This window comes from Elephantulus edwardii, unplaced genomic scaffold (genome assembly GCF_000299155.1).
Source record: "Elephantulus edwardii isolate Elephantulus edwardi_28Jun2011 unplaced genomic scaffold, EleEdw1.0 scaffold00035, whole genome shotgun sequence".
Classification (NCBI taxonomy): Eukaryota; Metazoa; Chordata; class Mammalia; order Macroscelidea; family Macroscelididae; genus Elephantulus; species Elephantulus edwardii.
Genome location: NW_006399785.1, coordinates 9,376,938 through 9,402,238, shown reverse-complemented (window position 1 = coordinate 9,402,238; position 25,301 = coordinate 9,376,938). Strand labels below are relative to the sequence as shown.

General features: G+C 41.4%; 1 protein-coding gene across 1 annotated transcript in view; it reads right to left on the bottom strand.

Moving 5' to 3' along the window:
• Nucleotides 1–6,593: 6,593 nt before the first annotated feature.
• The window catches only part of LOC102858171 (40S ribosomal protein S15a-like), a 50,490-nt gene continuing 31,782 nt past the window's right edge, over nucleotides 6,594–25,301 (bottom strand). Inside the window, exon 3 of the mRNA XM_006884534.1 lies at nucleotides 6,594–7,019. Coding sequence (XP_006884596.1) covers nucleotides 6,594–7,019 — 426 coding nt within the window. The remainder of the gene's footprint in view (nucleotides 7,020–25,301) is intronic.

Sequence of the window (25,301 nt, the reverse complement as noted above, 5' to 3'; positions counted from 1 at the left end):
AAGCCAAAATAGATGACAGCGTGATTGGGACTCAGGTTTTTTACAGGAGTCTTTTAAGAGCACTAGAATGCTAGAATGAGACAGGGTATGGGTGTAGAAGTCAGAGGCCGATGTGAAATTCTGCCTCTACCCACTTACAAGCAGTGTAACCTTTGATAAGTTACCTGACTTCTATGAGATCAGTACTTTTATCATGTATCAAGCAGTTTGTATCCATGAAATTTTCAATGCCTGGTTTTTGGTTTAATTCCAGAGGCTTTTTTCTTCTGTGATGCCTCTGAGCGGATGCCAGCTCCCAAATTGTCACTTAAAAGCGAAGTACTTTTTTTTTCTATAATTATATTTTATTAATTTTCATAAACATTTACAGAGATTTTGGGCTTCCACTCATTCATTGTTGCACTATTCTCTCTACCCTCCTCCCAGTTTGTTCTTGTCCAAATGCCACAGTGCTTGTCAAAGCCAGTTCTGATTAATCTTCTTTGTCAGTGTGTCCTTTGCCATTCCCTATCATTCCTCCCTGAGAGAGACTTCACCCTGAGTCATAAGGAAAAGGGGATGGCGTATTCTCTTAGCTACTTCCTGCTGAAAAGGGACGCTGTGGGTTTCAGGGTGAAGATCTTCTCTCACTACTCTAAAGGGCCCCTTTGGCAGTAGGAAACACATAGACTATTATGGAGATTGATTTTGGAATTTAGATGCACTCTTATTGATTGTGCTTGGCCGTACATGTTCATATCCTTGAAGATGTATCATGGGGGTGTTGCAACCTAGAAGACACAAATTTGACTAACAAGTTATAAGTACATGAGTCCAAAAATTATGGAAAAGTAAAAGAAAAGATTCTTTCATTGTTTTACAAACCCTCCCCCAGGTCCCCTCCACCATGTAGCCCTTGCTCTAGTCTCCTGTGATGACAGAAATACCCAGTTATATCTCTCTTTTAAACGGTTCTCTCCCTCCTCTGTTTCAGTGCAGTATACATTATTGAACCCATCTTACTCAGTCTCTCCCCAACCTCAAGGACAGTCCCATTCTACAACAGTGGCATCATGTAATATTTGTCCTTTTGTGACTGGGATATTTCACTCAAAAAGCGAAGTACTTTAACTATTTACACTGCCTAGGAAATCTGTCTGTATACAGACAGGGCTAACATGTGTCTTTTAGGCTGGCTATTTAAACTAATAAGACAACACAGGGTATAGGACGGAAATGCATACTAAATGATGTTGTTGGGATTGTTGTTAGATGCCTTCAAGTTGAATATGACTCATAGCAAAGCTCTGAACGAAGGATCTGGTTGCTGTCCTATCTTGTACCATCCTTCTTATTGTTGTTGTTATCAATTGCCTTTGAGTCGAGCACAACTTATAGCGAACCTATGAACAAAGGGCCTGAAGCCCGTCTACAACTACCGACATTTATCAAAGTTCATAGTTTCCAGAAGGACGTTGTTTAGGAAGCGGATGCTACTCTGCTTCCTCACCATCTCTGATAGATTCAAATTGATGGCTATATCGATTCACCTTGTTGAGGGTCTTCTTCCTGTTCACTGACCCTTCACTTTTCCAAGCATGATGTCCTTTTAGTTGTTGCCAATTTGGCTCCAACCCACAGAAACAACAATATGTTTTTTGCTGTTGTTGTTGTTGTTAGGTTTCATTGAGTTGAGTATGACCCATAGCGACTCTATAAACACCAGACCTAAACCCTGTCTTACCCTGTGACTTCCTCACACTCTCTGAAACACTAGAGCCCATTGCGTCAGTCACTGTGTCTATCCACCTGGTTCCTCTCCTTCTCTGACCCTCTGCCTTTTGAGACAACATGTCCCACAGAAACATTATCTTAACAAAATAAAGTACATTTCCTTGCCTTCCACTATTTGCACGCTGATAGATATGATTTAGACCATTCTTGCAGCTAATAAGTTACTGCATCTTATTAAGGGTCTCCCTCTTTTTTTCCCTCCCCCTCCCCCAATCCCACTTTACCAAGCATCGTGTCCTCTTCTGGAGACTGGTCTCTGCTGGTTAACGGGTCTATAACGAGACAGCAGTCTAGACATCCTCACTTCTGGGCAGCATTCAGGTTGCACTTACTTGCCCTAAGACATATTTATTCATTCTTCTGGCAGTTCATGGTATATCCAACATTCTTTGCCAACACTCTAATTCAAATTCTTCCACAGTCTTTTTTTATTCGTATGCATATAAGAGTTGAAAATACATGATAGTTACAGAATACAGGATGGTTATAAAAATGAATCAATGATAATTTTATTTGAAAATGCAGGATCTCTTACGCCACGTGCACTGGCCGCGTGGTGCGTAAGTGCCACAATGCTATCAGCAGCAGGATTTAATGAGGCTTAGCAGTCTCCTGCAGTAAGGGAACTTGAGAACCTGCACAGCAAGAGCCCCCAATGTGTTTGCTTTAAACAGATCACAATAGTCAGCATTTGTTTGTTGCAGCAGCGGGAACATGCACTGTCCTTTCTAACCCACCTTATCTTGCTTTTTTACCCAAAATGTAATTCCCACCCACTGTGCCTCTCTAGTCCCAGGTTTTTCCGGGCCACTTTCTATTTTGTTCTCCTCAATAAATAGCAAATGGGAAAACTATGATTCAATGTGTTTACCTTTGTGAAATCCCCTACACAAATTCAAGAACGAGAAGATGAAAATGTGTGTGGTGTGATTACATGTGCCAATTAGTAGGAAGGAAAAATATAGCTGTTATTTTGATTTCTAGAGACAGGGATAGTGATAGTTCAGTGATAAAATTTCCACGTTGGTGCAGGAACCTGGGTTTGAGATCCTGCTGAGGCCTTTCATGCACAGGTTCTACCTGCCTGTCTGCAGATGAGCTCTGGTGGCCGAATGGTAAGGAGTTGTGCTGCCAACCTAAAGGCACTTGGTTCAAATCCACAAGCTGCTCTAAGGAAGAAAGATAGTCAATCTCCTCCAGTAAATTTACTCTCAAACCTGCTGGAGGGTTAGCTACGAGTTGTTCTGAGTCAATTGAACATAACAATATGATGCTTTCAGGATTAAGATGGAGATTTCACCAGCGATTTCAAACTGAAAGAGATGAGGAAGAAAGGTCTGGCAATCTATTTTTGAAAACCAGCCAATGAAGCCCCCCGGAGCATAATGATCTAGCCAGCAGCCAATCACAGAGATGGTGTAAAAGAAGGTAATATTTCTTCCCATTGTGCATGGTGTTGCTATGAATCAGGGGCCAACTCAGTGTGAGTTAACAACATCCACAGAGACTTGAACTCCTCTGAAAATTGGAGCTGAAATAAATCAATGCACTTACAACCTGTAGCTTTCCCTGCAAAGTGCATCCTCCTCTCTCATGCCTGCGTGGAGACCTGGCAGTTTTACAAGTCTGCAATACTTCTGCGTGCTGTGTTTGTGGCAGGGCGGGAGCCGGGGATGTGTTCCTTCTCTTTGCACTTCTGCTCGCCTTCAGTATAAATTATCAAAGCTGGTTGCAGAATGCAGGTTGATCAGTCGTCCCACTTTAATTTAGCAAGACAGGTCATAATGGCTTTGTTCCTTCGCTACACGTGTCAGGGAGCTGTTTTCACATTCTGCTGTGACATGGCTGGGAGAGGCATAATAACCACGACAAGATAAAGGGAATTAGTGAAAGCTTAATTAAAACCACGTGGATAATAAGTAGAACACTGCACGTTTAGTAACGCGAATTCTATGTTGCTTGGTTGGCAAAAAAAAAAAAAAAAAAAGGAAGAGAAATGATTTGCAACCACCACAAGGATCCGAATAAATACAGAGCATCTCACCCTGGTCTGAAATGGCCAGATCAAGACCAAGGATTAAAGGAGAATGAAATTGGCAATGCTGATCCCTGTCTTCCCCTTCCCCAAGTTACAAGCATGGAGTGGGCGACTGCTGAAATTGAGCATGTTTCATTAAGAACCATTTTTGCAGCATTTATTACAAAACTACATCCTGGCATCCAGTCCCTCCGATGGCCTAGCTGGTAAGAAGTTGCACTGCTAAACCAAAGGCACACAATTCAAATCCCACAGATGCTTCACAGGAGAAAAATGAGCAATCTCCTCCCAAGGGACTAACTGCCTCTGAAATCCTGTTGGACAGCCGTGAGTTGGTCCAACTCGATGGCACATAAATAACAAAGTTCCTGGCACTTAGTCCCACATGTTCTGATTCAGTGGGCCAAGGATGATGTTGTTGTTGTTGTTGTTGTTGTTGTTGTTGTTGTTGTTGTTGTGTGCCATCAGGTTGGAACTGAACCATAGCTTACCCTCCAGCACGTGTTCAGGGAGCTCTGGGGGCCCTCTGCAAGCAGCTGTGTTGTAATCCCGAAAGTGTGTGTTTCAAGTTTACCAGCTGCTCTGTGGGAAAAGGTTAGACCTACCCCCTGGTGCACTTAACCGCCCCTGAAAACTCGCTGGACGGCCAGCTATAGGTCAGTTCTGATTCGATGGTACTCAACAACAACAAATCACACAGGAGGAGATGGCCCAACCTTTTCCCGCAGAGCAGCCGGTGAATTTGAACCATGTGCCTTTGGGATTGCAGCGCAGCTTCTTACCACTGGCTCACCAGAACTCCACTTGTGATCTTCATTTTTAGACAATATGTTTCTATGTTAATGTTCTTTTTAACCACATTTTATTTGGTTACAATAGCCTTAGAGATACTTAGAGATTATATAAAATTCCTCTTTTTAACTAAAATTTTATCTTCCATTCTTAGCATCCATAAGTAAGTCTTGTCTGGAAGAATTATTTCTATCAACGTTTCAGAGGAGGTCACTCAACTCTTAAGTTTATTACCTAGAGTTTACTTTCTTTTATAGTCATTAGTTGAGATTCTTCTAAAAGGAATTTTTTCCCCCATCGACAAAGCATTGATATTTCATTTATTTAATCTACCACTACACCTGATTTTTGTTGGTTGGGCTGTTTTGGGGTATTTTAAAATTTTTTTTACTGTGATTTTAATGAAAGTTAACAGAAAGCTTGCATTTTCATTCATTCATTATTGACAATATTGTTTCGTTCTTATACATTCTGTTTCATATTATCATCTCCATACATTGCCTTTTGGGTTTTTTAATATTTTTATTGTTTTTCATATAATAATACCTTTTTTCATTAATTACTATTGATCAGTTACTTTGATCTCCCTGTCTCGTGCCCCCACTGCACCTTGCCTATTGCTTTAATCCCATCACCCACTAATCTCTGCTGTCCTAATGACTGATTTCCTCTTCTCTCTCCCACGCTCTTTCTCCCCTTTCCCTTTTCAATGCTGCTGTTAGGTGCTATCGAGTTGAGTACAACCCACACTACCCTACAAACAACAGATCTGAACCTTGTCATATTCTGCGGTATCCTCCCAATGTCTGAGACCCATGAGCCCTGTCATTCTAGGGGGCAGTCACTCAAGGAGACACTGAATCAACCCATCTGGTTGTGGGTCTTCCTCTCCTTTGTCGACCCTCCACCTTTCCAAGCATGATGTTCCTCTCCAATGAATAGCCTTTCCTAGCAACATGGCCAAAGTATGTGAGAAAAAGCTTCATTATCTTTGCCTCCAAGGAGCACTCTGGCTGCACTCTCTCCAAGACAATTGCTTGTTCTGTTGTCCATCCATGGAATATAAAGTACTCTTCCAACATTAGAGCTCAAAGGTATCAATTCCCCTTCTGTCATCCTTATTCGTTGTCCAGCTTCCAGATCCACAGGAAATGATCATGAAGACCATGGTCTCAGTCAGGTGCACCTTAGTCCTCAAACTGATCTCATTACTCCTCAACAATTTGGAGAAGTCTCTAACTGCTGACTTTCCCAGTGCAATAGGTCTCACAGTCTCCTGACTGCTGGTACCATGTGTGTTAATTGTGGATCCAAGTAAGACAAAGTTTTTGGCTGTTTCAATCTTTTCTTCATTTTTCATGATGTTATCCAGTAGTGAGAATTTTTGTTTTCTTGATGTTGAGATGCAATCTATCCCTTTAAAATAATTACATGTGTGTGTATCTGTGTGTATTGTTGTTGTTAGGTGTCATCAAGTTGAGTATGACTCACAGAGACCTTATGAACAACAGGTCTGAACCATGTCAAGTCCTGTGCCATACTAACACTTCCTGACACATTAAAGCCCCTTTTGGCAGTCACCGTGTCAGTTCACCTGGGCAAAGGTCTTCCTTCCTTCACCAAGCCTCACCTTCCCAAGAATCCTGTCCCTCTTCAAAGAATAGCCCCTCTTAGCAATATACCTGAAATATGTGAGGTAAAGCCTCATAATTCTTATTTCCAAAGAGCACACTGGCTGCACCCTCTCCAAGACATATTTATTTATTCTTTTGGCCATCCATGAGATATTCAGCACTCTTCCCAACACCAAAGCTCAAAGGCATCAATTCTTCTTCTGTCATCCTTACTCATGGTCCAGCTCTCAGATGCATAGAAAGTGATCAGAAAGACAATGGCCTGAATTAGACACCCCTTAGCCCTCAAACTGACATCATTACTCTTCAATAACTTGGAGAAATTGTTTTTTTTATTTGCACTATTTATTACATCTCTAGAAAAAGAATCCCAGAATTTTTCCTCCTGTGTGTTTTCGTCTTGCTTCCTCGTGGTCCATGATGCCAGCTGAGGTTGTCAGTACAATGAAACCGAACTGACAGGATGGGAGCAGATTATTCTGCCACTTTTCTAGATCTTTGAGCTGCACATCAAATCTGGGGCTGATAACGCCACACTTGTTTAACCTGCCTGTGAGGTTGACAACAATTTTCCCCGCTCTGTGATCATCAGTGATCACAAATTCGCCAATGTAGCCATGCTTCGCCATCACGGTCAGGAACTGCACGATGACTCTGGAGCACGGCCTGACGAGAACCTGGTGCTTGCCTCTCTTCTCGGCATTGTTGATGCTCTTGAGTGCGTCGGCCAGGACGTTCATGCGCACCACTGTGGCAGCACGGAAAGATGGCGGAAAGAGCAACTTGGAGAAATTCTTAACTGCAGACTCTCCCAGTGCAAATGTCTCCTAATTTCCTGACTACTGGTACCAACAGTGTTAATTGTTGACCTAAGTAAGATGAAGTTGTTGACAGTTTCAATCTTTTCTCCATCTATCCTGATGTTGCCTATTGGTCCAATGGTAAGATTCTTTGTTTTATTGACATTAAGATGCAACCCATATTGAAGACTGTATTCTGTGTGTGTAGATACAGAGATGATAGATGGATAGATAGGTAGATAGAGAGATAGATAGATATTATGTATAATTTATATATAAATATATATGTTGTGTTGTTGTTGTTGTTGATTGTCATCAAGCCAAGCACGACTCATAGCAACCTTAGAACAAAAGGCCTAAAACCTTTCTATAATTATCGACATTTATCAAAGTTCATAGAATTTCCAGAGGCATGTTGTTTAGGAAGTGGGTGCCACTCCTAAGAGCTCACATTAACTGCATGTATATATGTATATGTATATGTACACATACATATATACATATGCATATATACATATATACATATTCATATATACATGTACACATATACATATATGCATATTCATATATACACGTGTAAATTTACATGCATATACATATGTATATGCACATACATATATATACACATATATTTTACTATATATTATCTGTATCTATTTATATTCACTATTGCTGATTGCTCAAAAATTGCCCCATCTTTGACCAGCGGTACTTGACAGCACAACGTCTAACTCATGAGTGCTAACCTAAAGCTTGGTGGTTTGAATCCATTCAGTGTCTCCTTGGAAGAGAAGACAGTGGTGGTGATCTGCTCCCCAGAGACGGCAGCCCAGGAACCCCTATGTGGCAGACCGCCTGTGTCACATGGGGTCTCCAGGAGCTGGAATCAACTTGGCAGAACCTGACGACGAAGACCACAGTCTCTGAGGTATTGTGTCTGTGTTATTTTGAGCACTTCCAAACTCTCTGGTTAACAAATCTCATCTTTTCCTCTCCCAGCCCTGGAATCAGACATTTCTCTAGGAATCCTAGTTTCTTTTAGTCAAGTGCGGTATTTCAAAATCAAGACGTTTAGTGAAAAGGACACAGCATCGTGTCCCGGGTCTACCTGCCAAAAGTGCACAAACTAAATCAAACCATTAAGAAGCATCAGTGGTAAGGAGCTGCAACTACAATCCCAGAGGTGCACGGTTCGAATCCACCAGATGCTTTGCCGGGGAAGGAGAGACAATCTCCTCCTGTACCAGTCAGATGTGATTTGACGGTACACTCACACAAAAATAATAAAATTTAAAAAAAAAAAAAGAAGCATCCAAACCCCAAAGCAAACCCACTGCTCTCAAGTCATTGCCAAAATTAACTGTCTCATCTTTCTCCCGCGGAGCAGCCGGGCTTCAATACAACCAGCATTTCGGTTAGCAGCTGAGTGCTTTAGCCGCTGCATCACCAGGAGAAATCCCAGATAAACCAAAACTAAAGCCCATTTGACAAGAATGTTCACATCCTCGGTGAGAAAGAAAAGCTGGTGAACTGTCCTAGGTCCCAGGAGATTAAAGAGACAAAGGACACAAAACACATGATTCTGATTTGAGTCTTTAACAGAATTTTTTGCTTGTAAAAGTGGAGGGTCAGGGAAAGAGGGAAGACCCTCAATGAGATGATTCGGGTGTTGATTGCAGCAATGGGCTTTAATGTGTCAGATGATGAGATGGTGCAGGATGGCACAGGGTTCAGATCTTTGTTCATGAGCTCGCTGTGAGTCATACTGGACTTGACAGTACCTAACAAAAACAACAACAATATAAAGAATATTTGGGGATACATGGCAACACTTAAATAAGAACTCTATGTTAAATGATTCTGTTCCTTTGGGTTCATTTCAACGCATGGTTACTCTGTGTATTGCAAAGTAAAACTATACGTTATAGGGTTTTTCAAAGTTGTGGCATTTTAGGAAAAGATAGTCAAGTCTTTTCTCTGAGGTTCCTGGGGATGGATTCAAACTGCCAACTTTTGATCAGTAGTCAAGTACTTAAGTTTTACACGACTCAGTGACTCTATTAGATAACAGCATCATATTCATTTTCTGATTCTGAGAGAGCGATAAAACAAATATGATAACACTTGGGGAAGAGCATACAGGAAATTATTTGTTTTATGCTGGAATATTTTACCACTTAAATTTATTTGCATATGTAATTTACTTTTTAAAATGACAATGTAGCATTTATAGAAGCTTCACATTTAACTATTTGTTCAGGTATGCAAAGCAACTCACTTAAACAGAGAAACTTTCAGAAAATCATGTATTTATTTTAGCATATTTTTAAACATATGTAATTAGCAAATCTAACACATATTAATATGTACTTTAGTGTTCTTTGACTCTAAGTGAACTTAAAGAAAATATTTAGTAACACCATAAATGGTGTGCAATATGGTAAGAATTACAGGACAGGAATGTTTCAAGTTTGGGGAAAATGGGTGTATTTAGGGAAAAAATAATACCACACACATTAAAATCAGGAGCCATATCAGGAGGTTGGTGACCTAGTGCTAAGGAATTGAGCTGCCAATCCAAAGGCATATGGTTCAAATACACTAGCAGCTCCAAGGAATAAAGATGAGAAATCTCCTCCCAAGTCATTTACAACCTCTGAAAACCCACTGGAGGGTCAGCTATGACTCGATTCCAACACAATTGTTCATAACAACAGCAAAATGTTCATCAAGACATGCTGTCATCATACTAAGAATCCAATGTACAGCCGTCATCACTTCTCACTAACAGAAAACCTGTATCATAAATTATAACTGACTCAAAGGGTTTCTAAGACACAAAGGGTTCAGATCCTCACAGAAGCAAATGAAATCTTCCATCCACAGAGCAGCTAGTGGATTTGAACCACTGACCTTTCAATTCGCAATCCAATAGCCTACTGTGTCATCTGAGATCCTTGGTATCATGATGTTGTTGTTGATGTTATTGTTCTTCTTGTTATTTTGTGCCATCAAGTCAGCTGTGGCTCATAGCAACCCTATATACAAGAGCTCTAAAGCCTGTCCTGTTCTGAGGCAGTCTCACTATTTCTGACACACCTACCTGCATTGCCCCAGTCACTGTATCAATCCAACTCATCCAGGGTTGTCCTCTCCTGTACTGTTCATCCAACCTTCCAAACATGATATCCTTTTCCAGGGACCTGTTCTCCTGCACACATGCCCAAAGTATGTGAGATAGAGCTTCAAAATCCTAGCCTCCAAGGAGAAACTTATTTTTACCATCTCCAAAACAGATCTATTTGTTTTCTTGGCAGTTCATGGTATGTTCAAGACTCTTCTCCAGCACCGCAACTCAAAAGCATCAATTCTTCTTCTGTCAACCTTAGTCATTGTCCAGCTCTCTGATGAATAGTGAGTAATTACAAAGACCATAGACTTAATCAAGCACACCTTAATCTCTAGTCCAACAGCGTTGTTTTTCAGTAATTTGGAAAGGTCTCTGACAACAGATTTTCCAAGTGTAATTTATCTCTTGATTTCCTGACTGTAGGTGCCAAGATTGTTGATTGTGGAGCCAAACAAGCCGAAATTGTTAGCAACCTCAATCTCTTCTCCATCCATCATGGTGCTACCAATTGGCCCAGTGGTGAGAATCTTTGTCTTCTTGATGTTGAGCTTCAATTCATATTGATGACTACAGTCATTGACCTTCTGCAGCAAGTGCTTCCAGTCCTTTGCAGTGATACCTAGGGGGGGGGGGAAATCTCATAATATCTCAGTTTTGTTGCTTTAATATTGTCCACTATGATTATAAAAGGCGCTGACTATGCCAAGGAAAGTTTTTTAGTAAAGGATTGCAGTGAATATAGAGACCCTGACTCAAATATGTTATTGTTCATTTATCACCAATGCATTTTTCACCTGGCCAAAGACATGACAATGACCATCTTATTTCCCTCTCCTTCTTCTTCTTAAATAAAGGCTATCCTATCATTTCAAAATCCACAACAAAAATCCTTTGCATAAGCAGTCAGGAAATCAAAAGATGAATTGGGAAAAATCACTGGGGAAATCTGTTATCAAGAGCCTCTCTATAATGCTAAGAATAAACGTATCACTCTAGAGACTAAGGTGTGCCTGATCCAAGCCATGGTCTTCTCAATTGCTTGCTGCACACCTGAGAACCGAACAATGAAAAACGATGACAGAACAATGCCTTTGAGTTGTGGTGCAGTAGAAAAGTATTGGACATGCCATGGACCACCAAAAGAACAAACATGTCTGTTCTGTGGAAGATGAAACAAGTTTGCTCCTCGGAGGCAAGGATTTTGACACTCTATCACACATAGTTTGAGCATGTGACATGTGGTCAGAAGGGGCCAATCCTTGGAGAAAAACATCATGCTTAGAAGGGTAGAGGATCAGCACAGGAGACAAAGACCGCAATGAGACAGGTTGATGGTGACTGTGGTAATCATGTCAGGTATGTGTCAGAGACAGTGAGGTTGGCTCAGGTTCAGAGCAAAGCAAGGTTCAGAGCCACTGTTTGTAGGATCACTGAGTCGTAGTCAACTCAACAGCAACCCAACAACAGCCACCACTTCCTATCACTTTCTATATTTTAGAATGTTGTCATTGTTGTGTACTATATCTAACTGATTGTGACTCCTGGTGGCCTCAGGTGTGTCCGAGTAGAACCATGCTTCTAAGTGATTGTCTTTGAATTATGGTTCTGGTGAAGAATATTGAGTATACTATGAACTTCCAAAAAGAGCAAACCAGTGTGGCTCAAAAGAAGCAGAGCCAGCGCAGTCTTTAGCAGCCAGGATGATGAGACTTAGTGTGATCTACGTTAAACATTTCACCAGGAAGTGCCAGTCCCTGGAAGAAAAGACATCAAGCTTGGAGGAGTAGAGAGTAGGGGGAAGAGAAGCAGACTCAGAGAAACAGATTCGTGCAGTGACTATAACAATAATGTTAAGCACAGCAAAGAGTGTAAGGATGGTGCAGGGTCCAGCAGGGTGCTGTTCTGCTGTACACAAGTCAACTCAACAACACCCAACAATTCATATGCTGTTATACCTTTCACAAGCAGACCAGGAGACTTTCTTCTGTGGTGTCTCTGGGTGGACTTGAACCTGCAACCATCAGTTAGAAGCTGACCACTTTAATCATCTGTGGCTCTCTGAGACTCCTGGTAAGGTGGAAATGAAATTCACCCCCTTAAGCACTGTTGCTATAATACTCTCTGAAGAGAGGAAAATAGTAGTCATAATTAGGAGTGGTCTATTGACTAGACATTCTGGATTGCAGTTATTCCCACATTTTCCTGAGCCTTTTTGACCTCTGAGCAAAACAGTGCTGTTGTGTTGTTGTTGTTGTTGTTGTGTACCATCTAGTTGCCTGTGTCCCATAGCGACACTGGGTACAGCAGCTCTGAACCCTGCCCTGTCCTGAGCCAGTCTCACGAATTCAGACACACCGACCCCTATTGCTCTAATCACTGTATTAATCCATCTCATCCAGGGGCTTCCTCTCCAGTGCTGTCCCTCCACCCTTCCAAGCATGATGTCTTTCTCCAAGGACCAGTCTATCCTGGCCATGCGCCCAAAGTAAGTAAGGTGGAGCTTCAAAATCCTAGCCTCCAAAGAGAAACCTGGTATCACCCTCTTCAAGACAGACCTACTGATTTTCTTGGCAGTGTTGTTTTTAAAATCACCAAAATGGAGAAGCCCATTTCACCATTGTATCTTAGGTAGCTCCTCGGTACATCTAAGGTTGTACAACTGATGTGACTAAATAGAGATGATGTGTCACAGACTATTTACTGATATTTCAAAGCACAGAAGGAATCAATGTGGAAATAACCCTTAATGAGAGGAAGGGGGGAAAATACTGGATTTGAATCCTAGATTCCCTCCTTTTCAACTTTGTAAAACTAGACAAATTACGTAACTTTTCGAAACATTTGTTTCTTCAGCTGAAAACCAAAATATCAAGACCTAACTCATCAGGTAGAGGGTCAGCAAATGAGAAAGACCCTCGATGAGATGGACTGACACAGTGATTGCAACAAAGGGACTGATTATGTCGTGATTGTGAGGGTGGCACAGGATAGGGCAGGGTTTCTCTTGTTCGTACGGTTACTATCAGTCAAAGTCAATGGTTTGGCACCTAACAATAATAAACATTTCAGTTAGTTATTAGAATAAAGAAAAGTAAGGTTGGAGCACTGTACTTTTCAAAGTCCAAGGTGCATGACCCAAACTCTCTTGGAATTCTTATTAAAATGCAGGTTCTGGTTTCTAAAAAGTTCCCAGGTAATGTTGAGATATATCTGTGTACCACACTTAAAATAATAAGTTCTATGGTCCTGAAGGGAATCTCAAACCAAAGCCAAAAACCCAACCAGTTGCTGTTGGCCTATTCCAATTCATCGCAGCCCATGTGATGTGGAGCAGAACTACAGTCCATCATGTTTTCAATGGCTGCAGGCTTTTCTGGTGTCATCCCTTTATGGCACCATGCGGTGGATTTGAGTTTTCATGTTGTTCTTGTTGTTGTTCTTGTTATTGTTACATGCCATCAAGTCACCTGCAACTCATAACAAACCTATGTATGACATCCCTAAACCCTGCTCTATCCTGTGTCAATCTTATTGTCTCTGACACACCTACTCCCATTACCCCCGTCACTGAATCATCGAATGTCTTCCTCTCCTGAGCTGTGCCTTCACATTCCCAAGCAGGACTAGTCCCTCCTTGCAATATGTCCAAAGTATGTCAGATGAAGTTTCAGAATCCTTGCCTCCAAGATGTATCCTGGTTTAACCCTCTCCAAGATGAACCTGTTCATTCTCTTAGTAGTCCATCGTATATTCAACACTTCTCCAACACCACGGTTAAAAAGCATCAATTCTTCATGTAGTATGCAAAATACTTAACCCTCTGAGCCACTCGGGAACACCTAGCTTATGCAGCCAAGTGCTATAAAAGCTTGTTTCTCTCTCTCCTACTCCCCAGCACTCCTTCATTTAATAAAGGAGTGCAGTCAATTGGGGATAATACTGCCAAACCAAAAGGCAAAAGTTTGGGTCCACTAACTGCTCCTTGGGAGAAAGATGGTCAGTCTCTTGCTGTACAAAATGCAGCCTTCAAAACTCTGCTGGAGAGCCATCCGTGGATCAGCTGAGATCAATCACAAAGCATTGAGTCATTGACCGTTAATGCGAAAGAGCTTAAGAAAAGTCAACCAAAAAAGGATCAAGCCACCCAAACAGACAATGCACATCCATGTTTACTGCTGCGCTATTCACAATAGCAAAGAGATGGAAGCAACCCTAGTCCCCATCAACAAATGAATGGATAGAAAAACTATGGTATATTCACACAATGGAATACTACGCAGCACTGAAAAACAAGGAACCCTAAAATATTACACAACATGGGTGACACTGGAGGACATTAGCTTAGTGAAATATCTCAGTCACAAACGGGAAAATACTGCATAACACCACGTTTATAAACAGAACTGGTGTGGGGATTCAGGAAAAACTAAGAAAAGAGGGGATAAATAATGAACACTGCACTGGAATAGATGAAGAAAAGAATTGCATAAAAGTAATACTGTTGTTGTTAAGTGCCGTTGACTCATAGCGACGTTATGAATGAAAGATCTGAGCATTGTTCATCATTTCTGGAGGTAAGCCATTTTGGAAGTGGATTTTGGAAGCCTCTCCTGCTTCCAAACTTGTTTTAATCCGGAAGCTCCACCAAACACTATCCACCATGGGTAAACATTATCGCATTTGGCACATCAGTGTCACAGTGTTTAGCATCATAGCAACCATGAGTTACCTCTGTACAGCAATGTACAGACCAATGCTATACCACTTAGAAGAATGTTTGGCAAAAAAACCCAGTTTAAACCAGGTCTGAGTGCCACAGATTAAAATCCCCCACTTTGGGCTTAGAGCATAATTTTCTGTCCTTTTTTTTTTTTTTTGTATGACAACAGTCCAGAATAAGAAGTACTTACCAAAGTGGACTGGGAGAGGGGTCAGGGGAAGGAGCAAATTATGCAATGATGAATGCATTTTTTTTCTAAAAAATGGTGAACTAGAAGAAAATGTGCAACAATGAATGAGTGAAAATCCAACTTTTATGTAAACTTTCATTAAAATCACAATAAGTAAAAACATTACAACAACAATATTGTAGCAATACTGATTTTAAAAAATTACCTCAACTATTAATAAAGTAATTGCAATAAAAAAGTAAAAAAAAATATGGTGTTGTTGTTAGGTACCACTGAGATAACTGCAACTCATAGCGATCCTGTGAACAGGTCTGAACCTTGTCCTGTCGTGTGTTATCATCAGGAACCTCAAGTCCACTGTGGTAATCACTGTGTCAACTCATCTCATTGAGAGTCTTCCTCTCTCCACCTCTCCCAGAATACTGTCTAGTTAGTCTAAGAATTCACAGGCCTAGAGGCAAGGCTGACCAGGGTCATAAGAAGTATATTAAAAACTAATTAAGACGAAGGATCCCTCTTAAGCTGAGAGAAGGTCTAAGAGTGAATGTTTCAGGGACACGCTGACATCAGTCAAGATTTCTGTCAGAGCACAGGACGGCCTTGAAGAGTAACGGTCCCAATTGCAATTTAGAGCCATTTTTAATATAACTTTTTAAAAATCAGAAAATGGTAATTAATAATAACTTCATCTTGGTAAATTGCTTAAACTTCACATAACCTTTTCTTACACATTCATTCATTCCAGGCTTCACTTCTTATACCCATGATTAACTTATCAAGTAGAGAGTTGGACCAGTTGAGAGCAGAGAGTGTGCCCTGTTCATACTTGTTTGCCCATTTTTGGCAAAACTCTAATGGACATTCAACAAATATTTGTTTAAAAAGAAGTTTCCCCTCCCAGTCTTCAAATACATAATAAATCATTATGTTGACTCTGTTACTAAGGATTATATGAAGCTCTATGGTTGCATGCAGCACACTTAAGAAGAATAAATGTTAGTATTTTGCATTATCTAAATCTGACAGATGGCACTTAACAACACCACCACCAACAGCATAAAGAGAGAGAGAAAGAGAGAGCAGTTGGCCTGGTGGACAGAAAGCCATACTCCCAAGCCAAAAGTGGGTGGCGCTACTCCTCAGGCCTGCCTTTAATTGTTTTTGGTGAAACATTCTTCTAGGTCATATAACCCTGGTATGTCCGCTTGCTGTACAGAGGTAACTCATGGTTGCTGTGAAGCCAAACACTGTGACACTGATGAGTCAAATGCGAGACTTGTCACCCATGGTGGACAGTGTTTGGTGAAGCTTCCCAATTAAAACAAGCTTGAAAGCAGAAGTGGCATCCACTTCCACAATAGCTTGCTTCTGGAAACACTATGAACCTGGAGAAAGGATGAAAGTTATACAGGAGGGGTCCAGGACTTTCATTCATAGGGTCGCTATGAGTTGCCTGCAACTTGATGGCACTTAACAACAACAACAAATCTGACAGTAACAATTGAGGTAACCTGGAACTCTGAAAACACAGTGGATGAGGGTAGAGGCACAAGAAAGAAAATGGGAATTCTGTCACTACAATAAAGGGCTGCATTCAGGGCAAAAACTTTCCTGTGCTGTATGGACACGAGTTAGAGAACCATTTTACACATTGCTAAAAGAAACTATCCCAATAGTTGATCATATTAAACCATACACTAAAGCTCTGGAGAGACAGATAAGGATAGCTCAACCGTCCTCAAACGAGGTTATTCCTACCTGGACAAATTACATGTCAGCATAGCTCAGAGACTGAGGGCAACACCCCTTACTATGTCATCATAATTCAGAGTAGACAATGCTTTTCATTGCTCTATGTTGTTCTTTTTAAGAGGTGGTGTTGAGTCCACTACACGTCTAGTGATCCTATGAACAGCAGATCATTACCTTGCTCTGTCCTGCACCGTGCTCGTAATCTCTGCCATGCTTGATTCCGTTGTTAGTCACTCTGCCAATCCATCCCCCTGAGCGTTGTTTTCTCTTTTTCTGACCCTCTATCTTTCCCAGCATGATGTCTTCTTACAATGACTGGCTCCTCCTGACCATATGCCCAAAGTGCACTAGACAAGTTTCACCATCTTTGATTCTAAGAAGCGTCCTTGTCACACTTCCTCCAAGATAGATTTTGTGGTTGTTCTTCTTTTAGCAGTCCATGGTATATTCAGAATTCTTCTCCAACATCACAATTCAAATGCATAAATCCTTCTTTGGTCATCCTTATTCACTGTCCAACTTTGAAATGTATAGGAAGCAGTTGAATATACTATGGTTTGGATCAGGAACACCTTAGTCTGGTATTTATTGACATCTTTGCTCTTCAGCACTTTGAAGAGATCTTTGTCAGCAGATTTTTTCAATGCTTCAAACTTTTGATTTCTTGACTGATGCCTCCATGGGTGTTGATTTTGGGTTCAAGTAAATTGAAATCATGGATAACCTCAAACTTTTCTGCATTTATCATGATGATGCCTATTGTTGTTGTCATTGTTATGTGCTATCAAGTTGAGTACAAGTCAAAGTAACCAAATGAACAAGAGATCTAAACTCTGTAGTTTCCTGCACTATCCTTATCATCTCTGACATACATTGCTGAAACCACTCCATCTCATTGAAGGTCTTCCTCTCTTTCACTGACCCTCCACATTTCTGAGCATGATGTCCTTTTCTAAGAAGTAGCTTCTCATAACAAGCCCTATTGTTAACAGGGGCTTGAGCACAAGCAGTTCTTCCTGTCCTGGAGAAAATGAAACCAGGGTGCTCCTTGGAGGCAAGGATGATGAAATTCTATCTCATATACTTTGGGCATGTTGTCAAGAGACTCCAGTCATGAATACAAGAGAAGAATCTTAATGAGACAGATTGGCACAGTGACTGTAAAAATGGGCTCAAGTATATTGAGGAGGAGGAGGAGGATGGCAGCAAATCCAGGCCACATTCAGATCTGTTGTTCATAGCATCACTCTGAATCATTATTAACTCAGTAAGACTGAACAACAAAATGGCATTGCTATTTCATCAATAGTGTTAAATATCTTAGAGGTTGTTGTTGGTGTTAGGTGCTGTTGAGCCAAGTACAGCTCACACAGTATGAACTAAGTAAGTTGAACGGTGATGGGCATGTGGCAACAGCTCAATAAACACCAGATTAGCATGATTTCTGCAATGACGTCACTCAACGCTGGGCTGCCAATGCCCACAGTGTCCCCAACTTTCACCAAATAAAAAACAACATTGGAGTTACACAAAGAGGAAATGAAAAACAGCTGTGGGAACATGAGCTCCCCATATGAGGAGCTCCCCATATGAGGAGCGCCCCACTTCCCTCAAAGCAACTACTTCACTCCAGAAACTCAGAGGAAACAAATCCAGCCCAGGTCCTCCCCCACCCCCAGCAGCCCCCTATCTGCCGTCAGGATGCAGTCTGTGGGCTGTGCAATCCGTCTTGTGCACAAAAACATTAACCTCTGGAGTCAGATGTGTCTGTTAATAAAGCAACATGCCTCGCAAGCGGCAGCCCCCTCACAGACACCCCCCGTCTCGGCACCCATCACGTTTGTCAGCTGGTTCAACTCCTTAGGCATAACGTAATTTGGAAATGTGAAAGATCCTAAATTATCTTATCCTGAGGTGACAAACTAAGGCCATGCCCACAAGCCCAGGCAGCGTGCACAGCGAATAAACAACCCACAATGGAAACCAGGGTCTCAGTTTTCTAAGAGTTCAGAGGAAGCAAGTTGATTTCTTATCTGTAAGATTAATGAACCAGGCTGTAACCTCACCTCTAATTGTTGCTGAACAGAAATTAGGTGCTGTTTTTAATCTATTCTGCAGTCACATCATACCATCATGTCACAAAAGTTCATTAAAAAGAGTCTATACTTCACTGAGGAATACTTTCAAGTGTCCAGTGACTAGTCATTAATGCAAAACTATAACATTTCTCTCACAATATTATCAAGAAAAATAAGTGTAGCTTAACTAGTAAAGATATCTCTTTGCCAGATGAAAAACTTTGCCTTTCTACTAAAGACACAACTGCAAGAATTTACATGACACATTACAGATATGATCCATAGCTGACCCTCCAGGGGTTTTCAGAGGCAGTATATGGATTGAAGTTCAACATCAAGAAGGCGAAGATTCTCACCACTGGGCCAATAGGTAGCACCATGATGGAAGGAGAAGAGACTGAGCTTGATAACAATTACAGCTTGCTCGGCTCCACAATCAACACTTTTGGCACCAGCAGTCAGGAAATCAAAAGACAAATTGCATTAGGTATCTGCCATCAGGGACCTTTCCAGAGTACTGAGAAGCAACAATGTCAGTCTAGAGACTAAGGTGCATCTAAACCAGGCCATGGTCTTTGCAATTATTTGCTATACATAGAGATCTGGATAATTACTAGGGATGATAGAAGAAGAATTGATGTCTTTGAGTTGTGGTGCTGCAGAAGAGTTTTAAGCATACCACAGACCACCAAGAAAACAAATAAATTTGTCTCGGAGAGGGTGAAACTAAGTTTCTGTTTGGAGGCTAGGATTTTGAAACTCCACCTCACATACTTCAGGCATGTGGCCAGGAGAAGCGGTCATTGGAGAAGTATACCATGCTCAGAAGGGTGGAGGAACAGCACAGGAGAGGAAGACCTCAAATGAGATGGATTGATACAGTATTAGGGCAGTGGGGTTGGTGTGTCAGGGTTAGTGTGACTGGCTCAGGACAGGGCAGGCTTCAGGGCTGTTGTACATAGGATTGCTAAGAGTGTCAGGCGACTTGATGACACATATCAACAACACTCATCGAGATCACTCATCTTTCTCCCATAGAGCTGCTGGTGGATTTGAACCATGTGTCTATGCCTTAGCAGTGCATCACCTTATGCACTAAGCCACCTGCGCTCCCCTTCAAAAGATTTCTGTTTGTCTATCTTTCAGATACTTTGGAGGAACTCACACTCACCTATTGTGAAGAAGTCAGAATTGACTTCATAGCTGACCCTGCAGTGACTTTTCAGAGGCTGTAGACCACATGGGAGGAGACTGTCCATCTTTCTCCCAAAGAGCCACGAGTGGATTTAAACTATCAGAGAGGCTTGGCATTTAGATTAGCAGCACAGCCCTTATCCACTAGGCCACAAGAGCTCCCATGGAGTCTCTGTTATCGTTGTTGTGTGCTGTGGAGTCAGAACAGGCTCATAGCTGACCCTGCAGGAGGTTTTTACAGTCAGTATATCGCACAGGAGGAGATCGTCATCCTTCTTCTGCAGAGAAACTAGGAGGTGCAAATAGGAAAAGAGGTTAGATTCAAACAAAAAGATCAGTGGTTCGGACCCACCCAGAGATGCCTTGGAAGAAAGGACTGGCATCTTTATTGTGCAAAATCAGCACTGACTCCTCCACAAAGTGTAGCTTTACTCTGAGGTGTGGGTTGGCCAGGAATCAGAGGTGCCTGGACAGCAAATGTGTCTCATTGTTATGCGATGCTTTCCAATAGTTCCTGAGCTTATTTTCTCACTTTGAATTTAGCGACAGCTTTTGCTATAAAACCTGTGAGAGCCAGAACTCAGTGCATTGCTTTACTTTCCCTGATCTCTCCAATTCTCCACTTTTGGAAGGATGTAATCTTACCACTGTTTTATCTCTGGAAAGTATTTAACTTTTCTTTCCTTGTCAGATTTTTCACCTTACGTAGCATCTTAAGCTATGCTTTTTAGAAAATAAAAAACAAGGAATGCATGCACAGTAGACACGTTGCCAGAAAGAGTCAGTCCTTGGAAAGAAGACATCATCATATGGGAAAAGGGGAGGGTCAGGGAAAGAGAAGACCCTCAATCAGATGGACTGACAGTGACTACAACAATATGCTTGAGGATGGAAGAAAGAGTGAAGATGGTACAAGATAGGGTGGTGGTGGTGATGGTTGTTGTTAAGTGCTGTCGAGTTTCCTGTGACTCATAGCAACCCTGTGTATGATAGCCCTAAACTCTGCTCTGTCCTGTGCCACTCAGCTCCAGAGAGGTTGAGACATTTGTCCAGGGTCATTATCTAGGAGACTCTGAAGATGGAACTCTTAATTATTCTTCTTGCTGAAAGTGAAAGAAAGTTGATCTTACATACTGGAAAGGTAGGAGTGAACAGAGATAAGGCTTCTGAAGGCCAAACTCAAGCCATCAAATCGTTTCCAACTTATAACAGCATGAGAGGACAGATGAGAACAGCCTCGTACAGTTTCTGATGCTGTAAATCTTTACACCATGATAAATGGAGGGGATTCATATTGGCAAGATTTTCATTCTGCTTCAGTCCATTATAGCCATGGAAGCAGCAGTCAAGAAATCAAATAATATACTGTTGCTGTTGTTGTTGTTATTGTTGTGTGCTTTCGAGTCACTTGCTACTTACAGTGACCCTAAACTGTACAACAGCCCTAAACTATGTTCTGTGACTGTCTCCAATACACCCATTCCAATTACTCCAGTCACTGAATCAATCCACCTCAGAGGAGGCCTTCCCCTACTGCACCTGCCTTCTACCCTCCCAAGCATGATGTCCCTCTCCAAGGACCTGTCCTTCCTTACAACCTCCAAAGTATATCAGGCAAAGCCTCAGAATCCTTGCCTCCAAGAAGCATCCCGGTTTAACCCTCTCCAGAATGAATCTGTTTGTTTTCCTAGCAGTCCATGGTACCCTCAATACTCTTTTCCAGCACCACAGCTCAAAGGCATCAATTCTCCTTCTATTCACCTTGGTCATTGTCCAACTCTCTGATGCATAACAAGTGATTGCAAAGACCATGGCCTGTATCAGACGCACCTTAGTCTCCAGTGAGAAACTATTGCTCTTCAGTACTTTGGAGAGGTTCCTAACAGCAGACTTTCCCATCGCAATACATCTTTTAATTTCCTGGCTACTGGTGCCAAGAGTGTTGACCATGGAGCCAAGCAAACTAAGGCTGTGAACAATCTCAATCTCTTCACCGTCCATCCTGATGCTGCCAATTGGTCCAGTGGGAGAATCTTTGTCTTCTTGACATTGAGCCTCAATCCATAGTCCTTGAACCTCTGCAGCAAGCACTTCAGGTCCTCCTCAGTTTCAGCAGGTAGGGTTGTGTCATCTGCATAACAGAGAATGTTGCTAGATCTTCCATCAATCCTGACCCCACATTTCTCCTCATAGAGCCCAGCTTCCCAGAAAACCTGTTCTGCAACACATAAAAAATAATAAGAGCAATAAAATGATTAATTATCAGCAAAATTAATTTTAGTAAAAATTCATAACATGATTAACAATCACAGAGAAAAACTTTATCTAAAGGAAATGGCTCACTTCAGGGTTTTTTGTTGTTGTTAGATGCAGTTTTCAATGCTGCTGAGAGCTGGACAATGTATAAGGATAACAGAAGAATTGATAGGCTGTTGGAGAAGAGTACTGGATACTCCATGGACTGCAAAAAGAACAAACAGATATGTCTTGGAGAAGGTGAAAACAGACTGCTTCTTCCACACCTAACAATAACAAAGGAAATGACTTACTAGCTCACTTTTTGTTCTCTTTTGTTGTTAGGTGCTGTTGAGTCCAGTGCAACTCATAGCAACCCTATGAACAATACATCTGAATCTTGTCTGATCCTGTGCCATGCTCACACTTCCTGACACATTAGAGCCCACTGCAGCAGGGACCTTCACTGGCCCTCTGCCTTTGCGAGCATAATGTCTCTCTCTAAGGAATAAGCCCTCCTAACAACACGCCCAAAGTAGGAGAGGTGAAGCTTTATCATCTTTGCCTCCAAGGAGCACTCTGGGTGCACCCTCTTTAAGACATATTTGTTTGTTCTTTTAGCCATCATGAGATGTTCAGCACTCTTCTCCAACACCACAGCTCAAAGGCATCAATTCTTCTTTCATCTTTATTTATTATCCAGTTCTCAGATGCCTCACAAGTGTTCAGAAAGGCCATGGCCTGAATCAAACACATCTTAGTCCTAAAACTGGCATTACTCCTCAATAATTTGGAGAGGTCCCTAACTGCAGTCTTTCCCAGTATATGTCTCCTGATTCCCTGACTGCTATTGCCACGGGTGTTATTGTGGATCCAGGTAAGATGAAGTTTTGAAAGTTTCAATATTTTCTCCATCTATCATGATATTGCCTATCCTTTCAGGGGTAAGAATCTTTGTTTTCTTGACATTGAGATACAATCTGTATTAAAGGCTCTGCAATCCATATTAATGGCTGTATTCTTCGATCTTCAAGAGCTTCAAGTTCTCCTTACTTTCAGCAATCAAGGTTGTGTCATTTGCATAATGCAGGTTATCGAGGAGTTTTCCTCTGATCTTGATGCCTCATTCTTCTTCATGGAGTCTAGGTTATTGAATAATATGCTCAGCATACAGACTGTATAGGTCTGGAGAGAGAATAAAAGCCACACTCCCTTCTTAATTTTAAACCCTGTAATTGTAAACCCTGCCTCTGTTCACACAACAGCCTCCTGGTCCAGGTATAGGTTTTGCATGAGCACAATTAAGTCTTCTGGAATTACCATTTTTCTCCCTGTTAGACATAATGTGTTATGATGCACACAGTCAAATGCCTTTGCACAGTCAATTAAGCACAAAAGACATTTTTCTGGTATTATTCCTTCCTTTCAGCCAGGATCCATCTAATACCGGCAGTGATGTCAATTCTGCTTGAACTTCTCGCAGTTCCCTGTCTATGGACTATTCTAGCCATTTTTAAACAATCTTCAGCAGCAAATACTGGTTTGTTGTTGTTAGGTGCAGTCATATCAGCTCTGATTCAAAGTGGCCCAGTGCACAAGAGATGGAAACTCTGCTTGATCCTACACTACCTTCTTGTAGAAAGTGGAAACTGCCAGGTTTGTAGACGTGAAAGCTGATGAGTCCAAGGTCAGCAGGCAAGTCACGTGCTCAAATGTAAAGAGCTAAAATGAGCCACATGCAGGCTGGAGAGATGTAGCACAAAGCAAACCAGCTCTGTCAGGCTTCCATATATGGTCAGTGCAGACCACACCCTCAGTGAAATCTTCCTCAACCAGTTGGCCCATCACGGCAAATCCCATCAAAGGAATAAATCAAAGTCAAACTCACTGCCCCCTACTTGTTTCCAGCTCACAGTGACACCCCATTGGGTTTCTGATCCTGTAAATTGAAATGTGAGGAGACGGCACATTGTTCTCCCTCGGAGCCACTAGTGGATTTGAACTTGCAGAGGTTCCCAGCCTTTGGGTTAGCAGTGGTTTAGCCTTACCGACTACATCACCAGAGTCCCCTAAGGAAGTTGATGTTATTGTTGTGGACCTTCACATCGCAGTGACTCACAGCTAGCTGACCCTCTAGTGGGTTTTCAAAGGCAATATATATCTCACTTTGAGGAGAGCTTGATGTGTTTGCTGCAGAAGGTCAAGACTACAGTCTTCAATATGGATTGAAGTTCAAGATCAAGAAAACAAAGATTCTCACTACTGAGCCAATTAGCAGCATCATGATAAACAGAGAAGAAATTAAGATTGTTAACATTTCATATTTTTCCAGTGTAATATCTTTCCTGATTTCCTGAGTGCTGTAAATTGTTTGGTTGTTTAGATTTAATTTACAATCAGGGTAAGTTGTTTGGTTGTTTTGATTTAATCAACAATCAAATATAAGTTATTTGGTCATTTTCACTTAATTAATAATCAGTTGTGGGCTGAAAATCTCTTGCTTAAAACAATTAAAATCCAGTGGATGGTTTTATGTGATTAAAAGTTGGCATGGTGTGAAGACTGATTTGCTATTAGAGTTACAAACTAAATTGGCAGTTTGTTGTGTTTGGGGGCAACATTGTTCTAATTAGTACAGCTTTTGTCTGACAGTTTGCTGTACTAGGATAACTTGTGGGTTTCTATGGTACTGAAAGCTGTGCTACTGCTCTATGAAATGCCACAAGGGTTTTCTATGGTGGACAGGTTTTAGTAGAGTTTCCAGATAAAGACAGACTAGGAAGCAGAAGTGGCCATTCATTTCTATTTCTCTCTCTCTCTCTCTCTCTCTCTCTCTCTCTCTCTCTCTCTCTCTCTCTGTGTGTGTGTGTGTGTGTATGTGGCCATATCTTGGCTAACTCTTGATATCCTTCCACAAGGTTTTTTACACTATAAATCTTCTTTAAAAATGTTTTTCTCTTAATTG